Raw genomic sequence first — 18675 nt, 5'->3', positions numbered from 1 at the left:
TATTTCACCCAGGGGCCATTAAGCCCTTCTATAAGAGATCACTAACATGTTAAAGGTTGAGCCTTGTGTGCTTGTATATATCTGTAAAAGTATATTTCCCGCAAAGATTGGTGGCCTTCTACTTTGGGCCCATCAAATGTGGTGTGGTACTCCTGGAAAATGAGTGGTATGAGGTGTGAGATGTCCAGGAATAGGTTCTCTTATGTGTGAAGGTGGGACCGAGTGTGTGGAGAGCGGCTTTGAGCATGACGGTGGTTGAATTCTGGAGGTTTTCAGCTGCCGGGGCTGGGTCCCTTGGGGCGGGGAGGGGAACTCACCCGCCCCACTCTGGGTGCTTGAATGAAACAGCTTAGCACGGGTCCGGTGGCAAGCGAGTTATTTTACGCTCTCTTCAGAGAGATTTATAATGAATCTCTGGATCGTGGCCATTGATGAGATTATCTCGAGATCCCTATTTTCAGTATACCAACTATTCATTTAACCAAGGGGGTGTATTGCCTTACCTGATAGACTTGGCACTTTTCAGGTTGTGGCTACTACAAGTCATTATTAAATTTAGGTCACAGCTCTGAATTCATCTCGTGTACAGAAACAGATGTGTATGTGGGTTTATAACTACAATATCCATTTACAAAGTGAAATAGAAGTGTTAGTGCTTTATAATTTCAAATTACATTTTATTAATTGCTTCTTGCTCTCAAATTAGGTTATGGGAATTGTATGATTTATGTGTGTCATCAGGTTATTTTATTACTATACCAGTGTATTTGGCATATGGCTAAACTTATTTCTGCCCATAAATAAGGCCACTTGGGAAATATTAAATATGTTTTCCCAATATTTTTGTTTTGTAGGTTCTGAACTGACTCGGTTAAATTTTCCTTCCGAGTCTCTCATATGGTCATATAATTTAGGTTGAATTTTCTTTTAGTAAAAAGTCTCAGCTTCTCGACATACTGGTCATTAGAGTACCTTCAGTAGAAAGTTGATTTCATATCTCTGTATATAAGTATTTAATTCCCCCCTTGGGATGTTCTTTTGGTTTTAGTTTTGGGGCCATACACAGTGATGCTTGGAGACTCCCAGTGGTGTCAGGTCTTGAGCCTACTCTAAAGCATATGTGTTAACATTTAAAACTACTTCCCTGGCCTCCGGATCTCCTTTGTAGGAATGGGAGAAATCCTTGGCAGAGACTGTATGGCAGACACATGAGGGTATACACTTAAATAGGAACTTAAATATGGCTCTGCTACTTAATAAACAGGTTGGCGTTTGTGGGTGAAATTGCTTACTTGGTCATCCTCGCGGTCTTACCTGTGAAGTGGTGATAGTATAACAATCTTCTTTTAAAATCTTTGGGTTGGGCTGTGACTTCCATCTCCTTTCTAGGTTTGCAATTGACTGGCGGTTGATTTTATATGGTATTAAATGTGAGTGTCACAGATAGTGTTATGTTTACTGAATTGATTACCCTAAAGAGTAAGTCATATGAGCTAGAGAGAGAGCACAGTGGGCAGGGTGCTTGCCTTGCATGCAGCCAACCCAGTTCAATTCCTGACAACCCATATGGGTCCTGACCTGAGCCATGCCAGGGGTGATCTCTGAGTGCAGAGCTAGGACTATGCCCTGAGCACCTCTGGGTGTGACATAATAACAAAACATTTTAAAAAACAGAACCATAAACCCCCCCCCAAAGAAGTCATAAACCAATTTCATTGCTTTAAGAATTTGTTTGTTACAATTGGCAGTCTTCCTGGAATTCTTAAAATACTGAGATTTTCCTAGGTTTCAGAATTATTTTTGGACACACTGCAAGAATTTGAGAATTCTTGATAAAAATCTGCGTCTTCTGTTGTATGAAATGATTGTAGATTTGTAAATTATAGAAATGAGAAATTCATTCAGAAATGAACATTTGGTTTCTTTAGGAAGGCGACATGCCAATCCACGAACTTCTCAGCCTTTATGGTTATGACAGTACAATTCGACTCCCTGAAGAAGATGAGGAGGAGGAAGAAGAGGAAGAAGAAGGCGATGAAGATGAAGATGCTGATAATGATGATAACAGTGGCTGTAGTGGGGAAAATAAAGTAAGGGGATATATATTTTTAGAATTGTTTTTATTCTTTTTAGAAGTTATAATTCATTAATACATTGAGCAATTATTTTAATAATCTTCCCAATTATGAAGTATTTACATATTAAAAATTAAGAAATTGATGGGTCTGGAGTGAAGATACAGCAGATAGAGTTTTTGATTTGCATGTGGCTGACCAGATTCTATCACTGGCATCGCATATGGTCCCCTGAGCACCAGTAGGTGTAATTCCTGAGTTGCAGAGCCCTAAGCGTCATTGGGGGTGCCTCAGTGTCACAGATAGTGACACTCCAAAAATAAACCATACTTGAAATTCAAAATCTACTCCTTAGAAATACAGTTTAGCCCTATATAATTTAAGATTTCTTTCATTGCCTATTCTCAGTCTTATCAACATTTCTTGTACCACGATTTTTTGTGGTAATTGTGCTGACTTAAGAAATGCATGTGTGTGGTTGTTTTTTTTAATAATAAAGGCTCCTTGACAGTTGTGTAGTTTTATTTTGAAATAATTTTAGATACACAGAAGAGGTTCTAAGAATAATACATAATTCAGAGTTTATATACATGTGTATATGCATGGATATGTACAGACAGACATACACGTGCTCTATCCAACACTTCCAAGTGTTAGTATTGTATTCAGCCAGGGTTATTTATCAGAATAATAAGTCAATTCTCAGGGGTGGGGAGATAGTTCAGAGGGTTGGAGTACATGCTTTGCTTGTGGAATACATAGGTTTAATCACCAGCAGCACATCGTACTCCAAGACTTGCCACGACTTTCCCCCTAAAAGTTATTTTTGATTTTACCAGTTTTTCCATTCTTTTTTTTTTCCTGTTTTATTCTGGAGCCATCCCCATTGTTGCTCATGGTTTCTCTGGTGGTGCATGAGTATGCGGTAGGGACCATGCAGTGCCAGAAATCTCACCTACGGCACCTGTGTGCAAAGCAGCTGTTCCTGTCCTTGTAGCCATCTCTGGTGCTCGTGCGTGCGTGCGTGCGTGTGTGTCTGTGTCTGTGTGTGTCTGTGTGTTGTCTGTGTGTGTGTGTTTGTGTTCGTTCTAGGATCCATCCAGGCCACCATACCTAATTACTACATTCATTTTCGTCTTCTATTTTGAACACACAAAAATTTCACTTATAATATTCTATACCTACTTAATTTACTAATCACAGGAAGAAAATGCAAAGGATTCATCAGGTCAAGAGGATGAGACTCAGTCTTCCAACGAAGATCCACCGCAGTCTGCTGCTTCTCAAGATGCCCAAGAAATAATGCGCCCGCGGCGATGTAAATATTTTGATACAAGTAAGTATTTACTAGTTGCTATAATCAGGAAAAAGGGTTTTTTTGCTGCTAAATATATGAACCAAAGTTCTCAATCTTTGTTTACTGCTGTTTGAATTTATTCTAAATCTCACTCAACTATAATATGGAATTTTCTTGTAGTGCTGGGGCCTCAGAGTTTGTGATTATAGTACAGTCATATATCACTCACTGCATTACTTGAATTTGAGTGTGTTGCTTCTTAGTATTTAAAGTTGTTTGAATGTGTTTCTCCTATCCCTATTCTTAGTTTGTTTCATCATCGTTTTCAAATCTTAGTCTTTTTCTTCTCTTTGTCTCAGCCTTTAAAAAATATACACTATAGTCATTGTTTGTATGATGTATAAGCATTAAATCAGTGACTCCCCGATCTAAAGACATGATAGAAATATTTATTTCATTTTTTGTCTTGGGACCATCCCCAGCAGTGCTGAGGGCTTACTGCTAGCAGGCTTTGTGCTCAGGGCTCATTCCTGGGAATGCTTGAGGTGCTGAGGATGGAACCTTATTGACCGTGTTCCTTGCAAGCACCCTACCCGCTCTACTGACTTTTTGGCCTTGTAAACATTTGTTTGTTTTAGTTTTACAGTACCCGGGGGCTGCACACTTGCGTGGTTGTAGTGCTTTATACATTGTCGTGTTGCCACTCAGAGCTGGCACACTTATTAGTTGTAGTGCTTGCTTGGGTTACATTCTTTCTGGTTTTGGGTCCACATGTGGTGGTGCTCAGGCATCACCCCTGGTGGGGCTTGGGACCATATTGGTGCTAGTGGTCAAATCTGAGTTGGCTGCGTGCAGGACCGGCCCCTTCACTGCTACGCTCTCTGGCCCAGGGTTCACATTCTTAGTCACATGCCTTCTGCTTATGCTCACTGGGTGTCTCAGGTTTCAGAGTCAAGGGGACCATACTTGGCCTATGTGGACCACTTGCCAGGCTTGTGTTGCAGCCTCACAGCTTGCAAAGCTGGCTATTTTGCCATTCAGCTGTGGGAATATATTGTGCATTAGAAAGAACTTAATTTTTCTACTGTTACAATAACTAGTCTAGAACAGTAGCCTTCAACTGCAGTCCTCCGGGAGAAAAAAGTGGAAAACTATTGGTCTGTCTCCTTGGTTATAGTTGCTGGTCTTGAGGCAGGTGTGCAGGAGAGGTGCTAGTCTACAGTTGTAATAAAGTTTGAAGGATACTGCTCTAAAGGACAAGTCTTTAATAAGAGCAAATCATTAAATTTGTAGCCTTAATTTCTGGTCTTTGAAAAGAGTAAGAGCATGAGAAAAAATAACTATTCCTGAAATGCAATAATAATTAAGCATGACTATGCTTTTTTGCTGCACATTAAGTTTAGATGTAAGTGTTGTACTTCTAATAATTGTGACTTTTGATGAAAGAGATGGGCCAGTTGAAAATGTATCAATGCAAGGATAAATCAGTTGGTGAGGTGGTAACTAAGTTAATTTTGTTTGGAGTAAATGTTATCTTTCTCATGTTTCTTTTCTTGTTTTTTAATTAAATCACAATTAAACAGATGCATAGTTACAAAGATGTTTATGATTTGGTTTCAGTCATACAGTGTTCTAACACTGGTCCCTTCACCAAGTGTGTACATTTCTCACCACCAGTATCCTCAGTTTCCCTCCTTCCACCCCCCCTTCTCACACACAGACCTCTACAGCAAGCACTGTTCTTTTTCTTCTCTTCCTTCCTCCCTTCCTCTCTCTCTTACTCTCTCACACTCTTTCTCACTTACCCTCCTCTTTTTTTTTTTTTTTTGCTTTTTGGGTCACACCTGGCAATGCACAGGTGTTGTTCTTGGCTCGTGCACTCAGGAATTACTCCTGGCGGTGCTCAGGGGACCATATGAGATGCTGGGAATCGAACCCGGGTCAGCCGCTTGCAAGACAAACACCCTCCCCACTGTGCTATCACTCCAGCCCCTAACTCTCCTCTCTTGCTCACTCTCTCACTCTCTTTTCTTTTGGGATTATAGCCAGCAGTACAGGCACTGAAAGGTTATCATATATATCCCTTCATATTAAATTCTTGTCCAGAATGATTATTTCCAACTATATAGTAGTCATAGTGCCCCTTTCTCTATCCTAACTGCCTTCTCCTTCCTACTTGTGGCAAGTTCCAACCATGGGCCAGGCCTCTTTGGCTTTGGTATCTACTGTAATAGAAAAAAGGTAATAGTCCTTGGCTAATAGTCTCATTCTATGTTTTTTTTATAACCCACAAATTAATGCTATCATTCTATCCCTCTCTTTCTGACTCGTTTCACTCAGCGTGATACTCTCTGGGTCCATCCATTTATAAGCAAATTTCATGACTTTATTTCTCCTGGTAGCTGTGTAGTATTCCACTGTGTAGACGTACCATAGTTTCTTTATCCAGTCATCTATTCTCAGGCACTGGGGTTGTTTCCAGACTCTGGCTATTGTAAATAGTGCTGCAATGAATAAAAGAAGTACAGATGACTTCTATGTGTTGTCTGCTGGGCCCTTAGAGTATATTCCCAGAAGGAGTATCCTGGGTCATATTGAAGCTCAATTTCTAGTTTTTTGAGAAATGGTCATATTTTTTTCCAAAAAGACTGGACCAGTTGGCATTTCCAGCAACAATGAATGAGAGTCCCTTTCGCCCCGCATCTATTCTAGCACTAGTTATTCTTGTTATTTTTTTTGCTTTGTGCCCGTTTTTCTGGTTGAAATGTATCTCATTGTTTTGATTCGCATCTTTTTGATGGTTAGTGATATAGAGCATTTTGTCATGTGCCTTTTGGCCATTTGTATTTATTTGAAGAAGCTTCTGTTCATTTCTTCTCCCCACTTTATATCTTTGATATTAGCCCCTTACAGATGGACATTAGGTAAGTATTTTTCCCATTTCATGGTCTGTCTTTGCATCTTAGTCACCATTTCTTTTTAGGTGCAGAAGCTTTAATGTAGTCCCATTTATTTAGCTTTGGTCAGTTGTATTTTATCTTTGCAGATTCTTTTAGCTTCAATGTCATGGAGAGTTCTGCCTATGTATTTCTCCATGAACCTTTAGGGATACAGGTCTGATACTGAGATCTTTAACCCATCTTGATCTATTGTGTGGTTTTAGAAAGAGGTCTGAGTTTATTTTCTTGCATGTAGCTGCTCAGTTTTCCCAGCACTGCTTGTTGAAGAGGTTTTCTTTGCTCCACTTCATATTACTTGCTTCTTTATCAAGGATTAAATGATCATGTATTTAAGGGTCTGTGCCAGGATAGTCAGCTTTATTCCATTGATCTGTGGGTCTGTCTTTATTCTAATTCCATGCTGTTCTAATTCCTAGCACTTTGTAGTACGGTTTGAAGTGGGGGAAGGTGATGCCTCCCATCATCCTTTTCCCAAGATTGTATTAACTACTCACGGGGTTTATTGTTTCATATGAATTTAAGGACTGTTATAATTATTTCTTTGGAAAGTGTCATGGGTATCCTTACAGGACTGCATTGACTCTGTATCATGCTATAGGGAGTATTTGCCATTTTGACAGTGTTCATCCTCCCAATCCCTGAGCAGGGGCTGTGTCGCCATTTCCTCGTGACCTCGTTTACCTCTTGAAGTATTGTTTTGTAGTTACCTTTGTACAGGCTCTTCACCTCTTTAGTTAAGCTGATTTTGTGGTCTTTAGGATTTTTTGAGTGTAGTATCATGTCACCTGCAAATAGTGAAAGCTTGGCTTCTTCCTTTCCTCTCTGGATGTCTTTTTCTTGCCTAACTGCTATGGCAAGTACTTCTGGTACTATATTGAATAGGAGTGCTGAGTGAGAGTGAGCAGCCTTGGCCTGTGCTTGATTCAAGAGGAAAGGCTTTTAATTTTTCCCCCTGAAGATAAGGCTTGCTTTGGGTTTGTGTTAAATGCTTTTTCTCTTAATTTTAAAATGAATAGATCAACCTCTTGAAATAGTTACTCATACTTCTAGCCTGATATTTTGTATTTTGATTGTGATGGGCGCATGGATATATTTGTGTGCATATAGTGCTTCAGAAAGAATTTTGAATACAATGTTAGCCTTTTTATCTCTTTGTGCAGTTTTAGAGTTGAGAAGATGCGAACAATCTTAAGTTCCCAGTATTTATGTAAATATATTCTTTCTCTAAAATGTAAACAGCTTGCCTTCTCTGAATAGAAAGATAAAGAGGGTTTAGAAAAGAATGAGAGTTTTCCTTACTTGTCTGTGCTCCACATGCTTTCCCCGAAACAGTGCTACACGAGCTCTCCAAACATTAATCTTAAAACAAGGGAAGAAATTGAGATCATACAATTTATTATCACCAGATTGTTAGCAGAATTAGAATTAGAAAATATTAGCTTGACTGAATGTTTTTTCCTAAAGCTTTTGTATGAGATTTAAGATTAGGATTGTCTTGAAAACTTTATGAGGTGTTTGTTTTTTAAAGCCAACTGGGTGCTGGTTATTCGATTAGAAATGTTTTGGTTTGATTTGGGTATGTTTAAATCATCTGTGATAAATTTTTTAATGATGTACGTATAAATAAGTATGGGCAATATAAAAATTCATAGATTTATTTTATTTATTTTAGATAGTGAAATAGAGGAAGAATCTGAAGAAGATGAAGATTATATCCCATCAGAAGACTGGAAAAAGGTAGTTAGAACCCTGTTTTCTCAAAACTTATCCTTTTGAAAGCAAGCTAATTTTGTAAAACTAACTATAGATAAAGTTGTTGGTAAGTCCTTTTGTGACATTTAGAAATTTGGTATGTGTTTAGATTTTCCTTTGATACATCCAGGGTGAGAAAATGTTTCTCCTAATAATATATCTGAAAATGCGCCATTTTTGAGCATGTTGCCACTCAACGCAAGTACAGAAATTAAATTTCTGAGTCAGCGCCGAATTAGAATTTTGTTGCCCTCCAGCAAGTATAGCTCGTGCAGGTGTTGGAGAGATGGTGTAGCTAAGGCACTTGCTGTATGCGCCGTAGCCCTAAGATTCGGCCCTCAGTGCCACGTGAGTGACCCCTGGGCATTGCTGACTGTTTCCTAAAATAAAGATGATTTTGTGGGACATGGCAGGTAACACGGAGGGCTGCAGGGTGTGCCAAGCCCTGAGTCGAATGCCCAGCGCTGCGTGCCCACGCTTGCTTCCCCTTGCCGCTCTCCAGTACCGCTGGGGATGCCCCTGTCTCTCTCCAGCGCCCCAGGCCCAAGCAGCAGTGGCTGCTGAACTCTCAGGGCTACGCCACAGGACTTGGGATTGTCAGGGCAGGGCCCCGGGCCCCTGAGCACTACTGGGGAGGCTCCCCCTGGGCCCCAAGGAAAAATAAACCCACAGAGGTTTTTTCCTTAGATTTGATCATTTATTGAGTACATACAACAATTATACCTGCTTAGCTGAAGAATGACTCAACATAAATATACTGAAGATAGCTTGTAAAATATGCTGCTTATACTTAAAATGTATAGCACAGCGCGTAGGACGTTTGCCTTGGATGCAGCCGAACTGGGTTCGATTCCTCTGTCCCTCTCAGAGAGCCCTGCAAGCTACCGAGAGCATCCCACCCACACGGCAAAGCCTGGCAAGCTCCCCGTGGCGTGTTCAATATGCCAAAAACAGTAACAACAAGTCTCACAATGGAGATGTTACTGGTGCCCGTGAGCAAGTCCATGAGCAACAGGATGACAGTGATACAGTAATACTTTAAAATCTGATTTGGTCACTTTTTTCACTCTGGATGCACATGTTCTCTCTTAATCATATATTCTTATCTTTCTCCCCTCACATCTCTCTCTAAATTTCTTTCAATAAAATTTCTTTTGTAAAAAATAAAAAAACAGTACCTGATGTGGGTATTTTGATTTTAATTGGTCTTGAAATGCTTGGGGCAAACTTCTAAAAGTTGATTCCCTCTTCCCGTTTAAAGGAAGATTTTTCTTTTACAGTTTCTCTGGATGATTAAATCATTTGTAAAATTTGAATTGGACTATCCCATGATTTTGTGTCAGCAAGAAGAGATTTTTTTACGATTAGGTAGATGTGGGTTAGGATACTAAGAGGAAGTTAGCTTCGTGTTTCTGGGTTAAGAAATTTGACTGGGGCTGGAATGATAGCACTGCGGGTAGGGCATTTGCATTACACGCTGCCGACCCAGGTTCGATTCCCAGCATTCCATATGTTTCCCCAAGCACCGCCAGGAGTAATTTCTGAGTGCAGAGCCAGGAATAACCCCTGTACATTGCTGGTTGTGACCCAAAAAGCAACCAAAAAAAAAAAAAAGAAGAAGAAGAAAAAAAATTGACTCCCTGATGGATGAAAGATACTATAGAAAACAGGGATCTTTGAACCTATAGCACAGTGGGTTGGGATTTGCCTTGCATGTAGCCGACCTGTGTTCGATTCCTCCGCCCCTCTCGGAGAGCCTGGCAAGCTACCGAGAGTATCACGCCTGCAGAGTAGAGCCTGGCAAGCTACTCGTAGTGTATTCGATATGCCAAAAACAGTAACAAGTCTCACAATGGAGACGTTGCTGGTGCCTGCTCGAGCAAATCGATGAGCAATGGGATGACAGTGATATAGTTATTTGGGGGATTTAGTTTTTATAGAAGGAACAAAGCTCAGGAGGAAGAACTTGGGTAAGGTGAAGCTTTCGTTGCTTAGGGGCATGAGACGCCTCATCTGGAGAAGTATATATGATCACCCAGTAAACCTTGATAATTTTCATTTTTTATTTTCTATATTTTTTTTCTATTACTGTGTGTGTGTGGTAACATGAAATTTTGGAGATTTGTCTTCTAAGGCTTTTAAGAAAAAATGGAATTTTTATGGGAACAGAATATTGGTGCTTATTGGCACAGGGGTAATTAAAGTAAACGGGCACAAGAAATAACAAGAATGGGAGCCTGGGTGTTGATAGTGAAAGACAAAAAATTCTTATGTAAGAATAAAAAAAACTTGGATATGAGACTGTTTTTAGAAAACAAGTTTTTCTTTAGACATAGAAATAATGTTTTTATGTAGATCAGTGGTTTGCTCTCCTGGTCTGTGGCCAATACTGGAACTGGTCCTGATGTGCAGGCTGAAAGGTCAAACAATACTGATGAAGATTATTACTTAGAAATTCTATTAGGGAAAACGAGATGCTGTAATCAGGGGAAGCTATGACAGGAGAAAAGAACATATTAAAATTCTGAGACTTACTTAACCGTGCACCTTTTCCTCCTAAATCTATATTTGAAAATGTAGTAAATTTATTCTTAACATTCAGCCACAGACAAAGGTCCACATAATTTTGAGCCCCGTGTCTTACAGTCTTTCTTGTAACCAGTTGCCTTTCTAAGCTATGAGTTTCTTCTAATTTCTTCTGTTGAGTTGATTCCAGATTCCTTAAAATAAGATTAAATTGTGCTTGGAGAGGTTACATTTTCATTTTCTAGTTTTCTAATGAAATGCGAACATTAAAAAAGAAGAGAAAGAAGTGCTAACATTAACCTTGTCCTTGCGGAGTTTTATCCGTTTGCTTGGAGTTGTCTCCAAATTCTTCTCTGTCCTTGCCTGCAAAGCTCTGCTTCTCAGACTGTTCGAATAAGGCTGAAACACTGGTGTCGTCCACACCAGAGTTTCTCTGTATGTGGGTGGCACATGTGTTTCTAACCCTTCCCCAGTGTTGCCTGCATATTTTAAGACCATTGTCAAAATATAGATACTATAAAAATATTTGAGATTGATTTTTATTTCAAGGAACTGTTTACTGAATTTTCCGAGCATTCATTTACGTCTGTTGATAGTTGGTACTCATTGTCTGTTTTGCTTTTGGTTCATTGTTCTTTACTAATGTCTGCAGCCAATCACAACTAAGCTCTATTATTAACTCATTCATCCTCATAATAGCTCCTGTTAGATTGTTACTTGGTTAAATATGTTGTATGCAGAAAAATCAGGCAGTTTTCCCAAGAAGATGGTAAGGTTGGGAACTGTATATAAAACTTGTGTTTTAAGATCTTACTAATGCTTTGGAAATTTTTAATAGGAGATTATGGTTGGCTCCATGTTTCAAGCGGAGATTCCAGTTGGCATTTGTAGATACAAAGAAAATGAAAAAGGTGAGTTATTAGTAAAGTTACATAGTGATTTCATGTAATTGAAGGGAGAAAGTGTTATTTTATGGTGGAATTGTCTTATGAGAGAGTCTCCTTCATATTTCTCTAGAAAGGAATATGTTTTATTTTTCCAGTTTTGTAGAAGTATAGTGAAAAAGAAGACAGAAAAGAATGAATGCTTTTTTGGGTACCAAGTCTCTAAAGATACATCAAACTTTAAATTTATTTTTATTTTGAATACTCTGACCTTTTCATAACCTCTAAAATTGAGGTTTTTAAATGATGGCTTTGGGGGTTGGGGAAGTTTGATTAGGGCTCTTGCCTTGTATGCAGCCCACCCTGTTTCCATCCCTGCCACCCCGTACTGTCCTTTGAGCGCTGCCAGGAGTGATCCCAAACACAGCTTTTAGCACAGCTGGATGTGGCCAAGAAAACGGAGGGGGCCTGGGATGGGGGGAAGGGGAGGGGCCAAGAAAAAAAGACTTTGACAGCTATTAGACGGGTTTAAAAGTTTTCATGAACATTGTTTCTTACTTACAAAACTTAATGTTTCTAAAATTTACTACTTTGATAGTTGTGTCTTTAGTTTGGCGGAGCAATTTGTGTATATAAGTTTTATGTGACCTTTTCATTATTTTATCTAAAAGTCCTCAGGGAAGTCATACTTAAAAATTTTAAGATATTAACTGAGAATTTTTTCAAAAACTGTTTTCAGTCATTTTGGATGAATTCCAGAGAGAATGTATATGTGATGAGCTCATGTGCATTGTGGCAGACTGAGCACTCTGTTCATTGTCTTTTTCTTAGTTTCCATGTACAGAGCCTTTTGGGAGATGTAGGAACTTTTAGTTGTTTGCTTTTTAGTATTCTTTTCAGGAACTTCCTTTATAATCTAAATCAACAGTTTTCAAATTTATTTTCCCTATCTCTTGCCAAAAATAGTTCGCTCACCTACCCCTGTTGCACTTCAGGTTCCCCACCTTTCCAGTGTTTCCCCTCTGCTCTCCCTACCCCTGAAGGGGGAGCGGGGTATTGTGAACTTGGGGAACACCTATCTAAACTTACTTTATAGGACTAGAGAGACGGTATAGGAGTTACAGGTGGCCGGGCAACCCTGGTTCAGTCTTTGGCACTTCATATGGTCCCTGAGCTCTGCTGACTATGGCCCAGACACTACCCCGAACCCCCAAATAGAGTAATGAACTTTATCATCATAAGTATGCACCTGCTTTCAGGGTAAGCAGCAGGTCAGAGAGAGTTAAGGAGAATATAGTCCAGTAAATTCTGCTGGCGGCAGGGATATCTTTGGTGGGGGGTGTAGGGGACATCCTGCTTTTCTCAGGGCTTAGTCCTGTCTTCTCTAGGAGTCAGTCGTAGCAGTGTTCAGGGAACCAAAAGTGGTACCAAGAATCTAGCCTGGGTTGGCTGCTGACAAGCCAAGTGCCTTAGCCACTGTACTCAGTCTCTAGCCCCCAGCAGAATGAACTGCTTACACTTTGACACCCAGTTTTACCTAAGTTATAATATAGGTGTCAATATCAAATGTAACATTAACATTTTATGCACATGGATTGTGGAGACATTGTAATTGTATGTAAAAATTGTTTTTGTGATTAAATTTTGCTTAACTTGAAAAATATTTGGTTTGGGGGGGTCACATTTGACAGTGCTAGATGGTTGGGCGTGTGACTCCCAGTTCTGTGCGCTAGGGCTCCCGGTGTTAATGTTTGGGGGACCCCGATGTGCTTATTTATATATTGAACCCAGGCCTCCCACATGTAAAACACGCGCTATCCTTTTGGCCCTTATAGCTAAATTTTAAATGTCTTGTTTCACTTAATGTTATGTAATGGTCGGCACATGTTCACATTGAGTTCTCTCGCCAAATAAAGAACTTAAACTTGACATTTTTTCATTTTTAAAATTCTGAATACACAAGATAGTAACATCTCTGAAATTTTTATATTTAGTAGGTTGTAGGAGAACATCTTATTGTAGCAAGTTACTTTTAACATTTCTCTTGTCAAGCATTTTGCTGTCAAATACCACAGTAATTATGATTTTGATGTAAATTTTGTTCTAGCGTTTTCAAATGTAATGATTTTAGAAAAATCACACAATTTTTTCAGGAAAAGATGTGATTTATGAAGCTTTCTCACTCTGAGAATTTAAGTACATTGGATTGTGTGAGATTTCGAGTAGATTTAGCTTCAGAAGAATCACTGTGGTTCCAGTGTGAAAACAGCCTTTCCCCAACATCGTAGCTACCGAAGTTTAAACTTGTCACGATAACCTAGAAGCCATCTTAGTAAGAGTACATCATACACGCAACCAGACTTACGTGGAGTTATTTACGTAAACCCCGGTTAGCTGGGGAGCTGACTCAGAAGGGCTGGAGCGCATGGTTTGCATGTGGGAGTTCTTTAGTTGAGTCTTAGCATTGCGTAATTTCAAGTACCACTAGGAGTGCATCCTCACCCCACTGCAGAAGAGAAGAAAAGTGCTTCTGAAGGGTTATTGCTTGTTCTCCTATTAAAAGTTTTTTTGCAGGCCTTCTTTTTTTTTTCTTCCAGTTTGGCATATAAGCACTCAAAACTTAGGTGACTTTAATAAAAATGTCACAAAGCTATTTTTAAAGGTAAAGGTATATTTTGATACCTTTACTGTAAGAATTAGTAGTTGGGTCCAAAACTTTTTCGTTGACACAAGTAAGCCTATTGTGTATCCTGGAGAGATCACTTTTTTTTTTCCTTTTATATTTCTAAACTAATTCAAACAGTTGCAATAATAAGATTTGTTAAGATCTGTTCCTTTGAACTTATTTTGATTTTAGGATATGTGGGGACAGGGGTGGGGGGTGGAGGCATACCCAACAGTACTGAGTCAGGACCTTATGTGGTGCCAGAAATCCAACCCAGGTCAGCCACATGCAAGTACGCTCCCTCCCTGCGTACTATCTCGCTGCTACTTCCTCCACCTCCCCTCCCCTTCCCAGTTGTTTTTTTTTTTTTTTTAATCCGTTTATCTTAATAGAGAGGTCTGTGTGGTCTGACTTCAAATCATTTGGATTCAGGGGCTCTTAAGATATCAAGATCAGGGACTAGAGTGATAGCACAGCGGGTAGGGTGTTTGCCTTGCACGCGGCTGACCTGAGTTCGATTCCCAGCATCCCATATGGTCCCCTGAGCATCGCCAGGAGTAATTCCTGAGTGGAGAGCCAGGAGTAACTCCTGTGCATTGCCGGGTATGACCCAAAAAGCAAAAAAGCAAAAAAAAAAAAAATCAAGTCCTCAGGATTCTCTACCCTCTCCTTTTTTTCTTTATTATTCGAAAGCTAAAGTGGCAGGCCGTCTTACACTGTACACTCTGGATAGGAAACCAGGAGAACTTGGAGTTCCCGGTCCTCTGCTCCAGCAAAGCTCTCTGAGACCTATGGACTCCACTTGAGTCAGGTCCTGCCGAAGTCATTTCTCAGACCATTGAAATGTGTTGAACTCTGACTTGCCCCAACCTGCCCACTAGCTATTCCTGGGGCCCAGGGTCGTGTCGGCTCACACTGTGTGGGAAAGGTTGGAAAGGTTTAACTCTAAAGAAATGCTGGGTGCATGATCTTTTTAGAGTTATTCGAGTCTTTTTTTTCTCCATGTACTAAACCGTGCGTGTCTGGAGCTCAGTGATAAAATGATATCATTGGGACTGTGATGTACTTCCCACAGTCCACGGGAGCCCTCCAGCCGGCACCTGTTAGCCACCAGCACCGCTAAGATTACCTGGCTATAAGTGCCCGTGCTAGTGAGAATGAGAACCCTGGTCTAGCTTTATTGAGAAGCAGACGGTTAATTCGGAGAAATAAGTTAAGAGAAAGAACTTGAATTCAGTGTTCCAAATCAAGTTTGTTTGCTTACGTGACATAATTTTAAAGCAGAGAGATGCTGGCTAAGGATTATGATGTGAATAGGAAAATAAATTTATAAAATATTCATGGTGAACATTCGACGGATTGTTGTTTTTTTTAAGTTACTTATAAAAGATGAACACATGTATCATTACCCATATTTGTTAATACTGTTGAAATAGACCAGTCTCTTAAAACCTGGATATGGGAAAAACTCAACTAGCTTAGAACTCATGTCAGTCACAGTGACCTTTTAAGAATGGGGATATTTCTTCTCTAAGCCTCCTTATTACATCATAATATTGTCTAGTAACCATTATTATCATATCAATTAGACTTTGGCATTTAAAATGTAGCAAAATATTCCCCAAACTTGGAGGTTAAGAATAAACATCTAGGGACCAGAGCAATAGTACTGTAGGTGGACATTTACCTTTCATGTCCCCTAGTATCCCATATGATCCCCCAAGCACTTCCAGGAGTGACCCCTGAGCAACGCCAAGGTTGAAATTATCATGGAAGTTTTATTGTGTGCCCTGATAATAACACATTTTCAAGTATTACTGAAGAATACAAAGAAATAACTCCCTACTAAGCAGTAACGTTTGGTGATCATTCTCTTAACCATTCATTTCCAGAAATATCATTATAGCGAACTTCTGTTAAACCATAATACGCGTCGGACTTTTTTTATGGTACGGTAGAGGCCTTACACCTTCATGATAGGGTTATTATTCCCATATCAGGGATGAGGCAGTAATATGGAAAGGAACTTTCGCTCTAGGTCCTCTAGGCAGAAGGTGCTGGTGTACGTCCTCAGCATTTAGCCTTAAGTGTGAATTGCTTGTTCATCGATGATGCTTTTGACTTTTCTGATGTTGTTTCTTTCACTACTTTAGTATATGAAAATGATGATCAACTCCTGTGGGACCCTGAATATTTAGCGGAAGATAAAGTGATTGTATTTCTTAAGGATGCATCTCGAAGAACAGGTGATGAGAAAGGTGTTGAAGCCATTCCTGAAGGATCTCATATTAAGGACAATGAACAGGTACGTGGATACGACATTGCCCCGCCCCCCCGGATCATTTACATTTATATATGTATCTGCTGTCACAATCAGTGTACTTGTTCTAGCCGTTACATTTTCTGTAGTATTATGGAATTGGTTAATAGCATAAAGTACCAAGTGTTAACACACTTTTTTTATTTACTATGATTTCAGCTCAAATAAAAAGTTTCCATTGAGTCTGCATTTTTTTTCAATTTGGCTTTTTAAGTTGCCTTTGGTTATCAGCTAGTCTGTAGGTACACATAGGCATAGTTGGGAATCCACATCTAAGGCAGTGTAGCTCCTTCTGCATAGACAGGACTGTGAACCCAGTAGCAGCATGTTCATTTTTTGCCGTTTTAAAAGTTGTTTGTTTTTCACTTGTTTAAAATTATTTAAGAACTCCCAAATCCAAAACTATAAATGAACTGTGATTTTTTTTAAATAAAATTATTGCTATTATTTCTAAATTACTAGGATTCAGTGCTGCAAATTAATGTTTTATTTATCCTATTCTTTCTGTATAAGGAACAAAATTTTAATTTAATAGGGAATTAATGCATAAGTAATTAGTAGGATTGAATTTGTCCTCAGTATGTTGTATTCAGTATCGTTCAGAAAAGATGAAAACATGACACTAGATTCTTGAACAGATTTTACTCTCATATTGTGTTCCCTATATGCCAGATAGTACAGTGGGTAGAGCACTTGCCTCTAACACAACTAACTTGGGTTTTAGCGCTGCCATCCCTATGGTCCCCCGAGCTCACCAGGAGTGGTCCCTGAGTGTAGAGCCAGGAGTAAGTCATGTACCACTGGGTGTGACCCCAAAACCAAAGTGCAAAAAACAAAAGGAAAGAAATTATATGGCCTCGATAGTTCAATGGGCTGAGTGAATGCTTTGCATGTGGGAGATCTGGTCTCGGTCCCTGGCACTGCACCCTGTTTGTTCCCCCAGGCACAGCTGGGAGTAATTCCTGAACACCTCTGGGTGTGTTCCTGAAGTCAACAGCAAGAAAATTGTAATCTTGAACTGTTCATAACCAAGATTATATATTGAAGCCTTTTATTTTTCTAGGCATTGTATGAACTGGTTAAATGCAACTTTGATACAGAGGAAGCGTTGAGAAGATTGAGATTTAATGTCAAAGCAGCGAGAGGTAAGCATAAATGTTAAACTTTAATTTGTTTTCATGATGTAGCTGAATTTTTACTTTGTTGTTGTTTATTTATTTTTTATTTTATTGAATTGTGCACATTCCCCACCACCAGTATATCCCCAGTATAGCCCCACCTTTCCCACCCTCCCCCTGCCTCCATGGCAGACAATATTCCCCCATAATCTCTCTCTACTTTTGGGCATTATGGCTTGCAATGCAGTTACTGAGAGGTTATCACGTTTGGTCCTTTATTTACTTTTGGCACGCATCGCCTATCCTGAACGAGAAATTGAAAAACTTGTTGAGTAGCTATAAGGATATGTAACCAGTACAAAGTAGATTGTGGGAACCAAAGGACAAGCTATATCTTTCCTCATGAAGTCTATGCAGGAAAAATTAGGAGATTGATTTGAAATACCTTTCATAATAGATCATATATATAGATAAATATATGTATACTCATGTCTGGTTCAGTTAAGGAAATTTGAACATTGCATACTTGATTTTTTTTAATTATAGAAGTTAAGAATAATAATGGAATTGAAAATGGGCATATCTTAGATATATAATAACATTTTAAATAAAATATAATATTTGGAATAATTCCAAAATTAAAACTGCTTTTCAGAGGCTGGAGTGATAGCATAGGGTGTAGGGCGTATGCCCCGCATGCGCCGACTCGGGTTTGATTCCCACTCCTGAGCACTGCCAGGAGTAATTCCTGAGTGCATGAGCCAGGAGTAACCCCTGTGCATCGCAGGGTGTGACCCAAAAAGAAAATAAATAAAAGCTGCTTTTTGTATCAGTGAGGAAGGGTCCAATCAATTCATACTGGGAGACTTGACCATTTTAAGGAAACGTAAAGCTAGATCCCTCCCTTATAAAACATTAAAAGGTAATTTTCCATGTAAATTCTTTTTCAGACAATATAGATTTTAAAAATATTCTCAGTGTCTCAGAAGCAGTAGAAGTAAGTAAAGGAGACTATACCTGCCTCGGACTGGAGTGATAGCACAGCGGGTTGAGTTTTTACTTTAGCTCTTTAGTTTAT

At 39.4% G+C, this 18675-nt stretch overlaps 1 protein-coding gene across 7 annotated transcripts in view; it reads left to right on the top strand.

Moving 5' to 3' along the window:
* The window catches only part of MIER1 (MIER1 transcriptional regulator), a 60752-nt gene that overhangs the window by 26511 nt on the left and 15566 nt on the right, over positions 1-18675 (top strand). For all 7 annotated transcript variants that reach the window (XM_004607085.2, XM_004607087.3, XM_055140830.1 and 4 more), the window contains 6 exons: positions 1929-2090; positions 3279-3411; positions 8005-8069; positions 11449-11521; positions 16313-16464; positions 17543-17624. In XM_004607085.2, the coding sequence (XP_004607142.1) occupies positions 1929-2090; positions 3279-3411; positions 8005-8069; positions 11449-11521; positions 16313-16464; positions 17543-17624 (667 nt within the window). The remainder of the gene's footprint in view (positions 1-1928; positions 2091-3278; positions 3412-8004; positions 8070-11448; positions 11522-16312; positions 16465-17542; positions 17625-18675) is intronic.

This window comes from Sorex araneus, chromosome 5 (assembly GCF_027595985.1).
Source record: "Sorex araneus isolate mSorAra2 chromosome 5, mSorAra2.pri, whole genome shotgun sequence".
In the NCBI taxonomy this organism is placed as follows: Eukaryota; Metazoa; Chordata; class Mammalia; order Eulipotyphla; family Soricidae; genus Sorex; species Sorex araneus.
The sequence above is the reverse complement of the archived record's forward strand: the minus strand, read 5'-3'. Positions and strand labels throughout refer to the sequence as shown.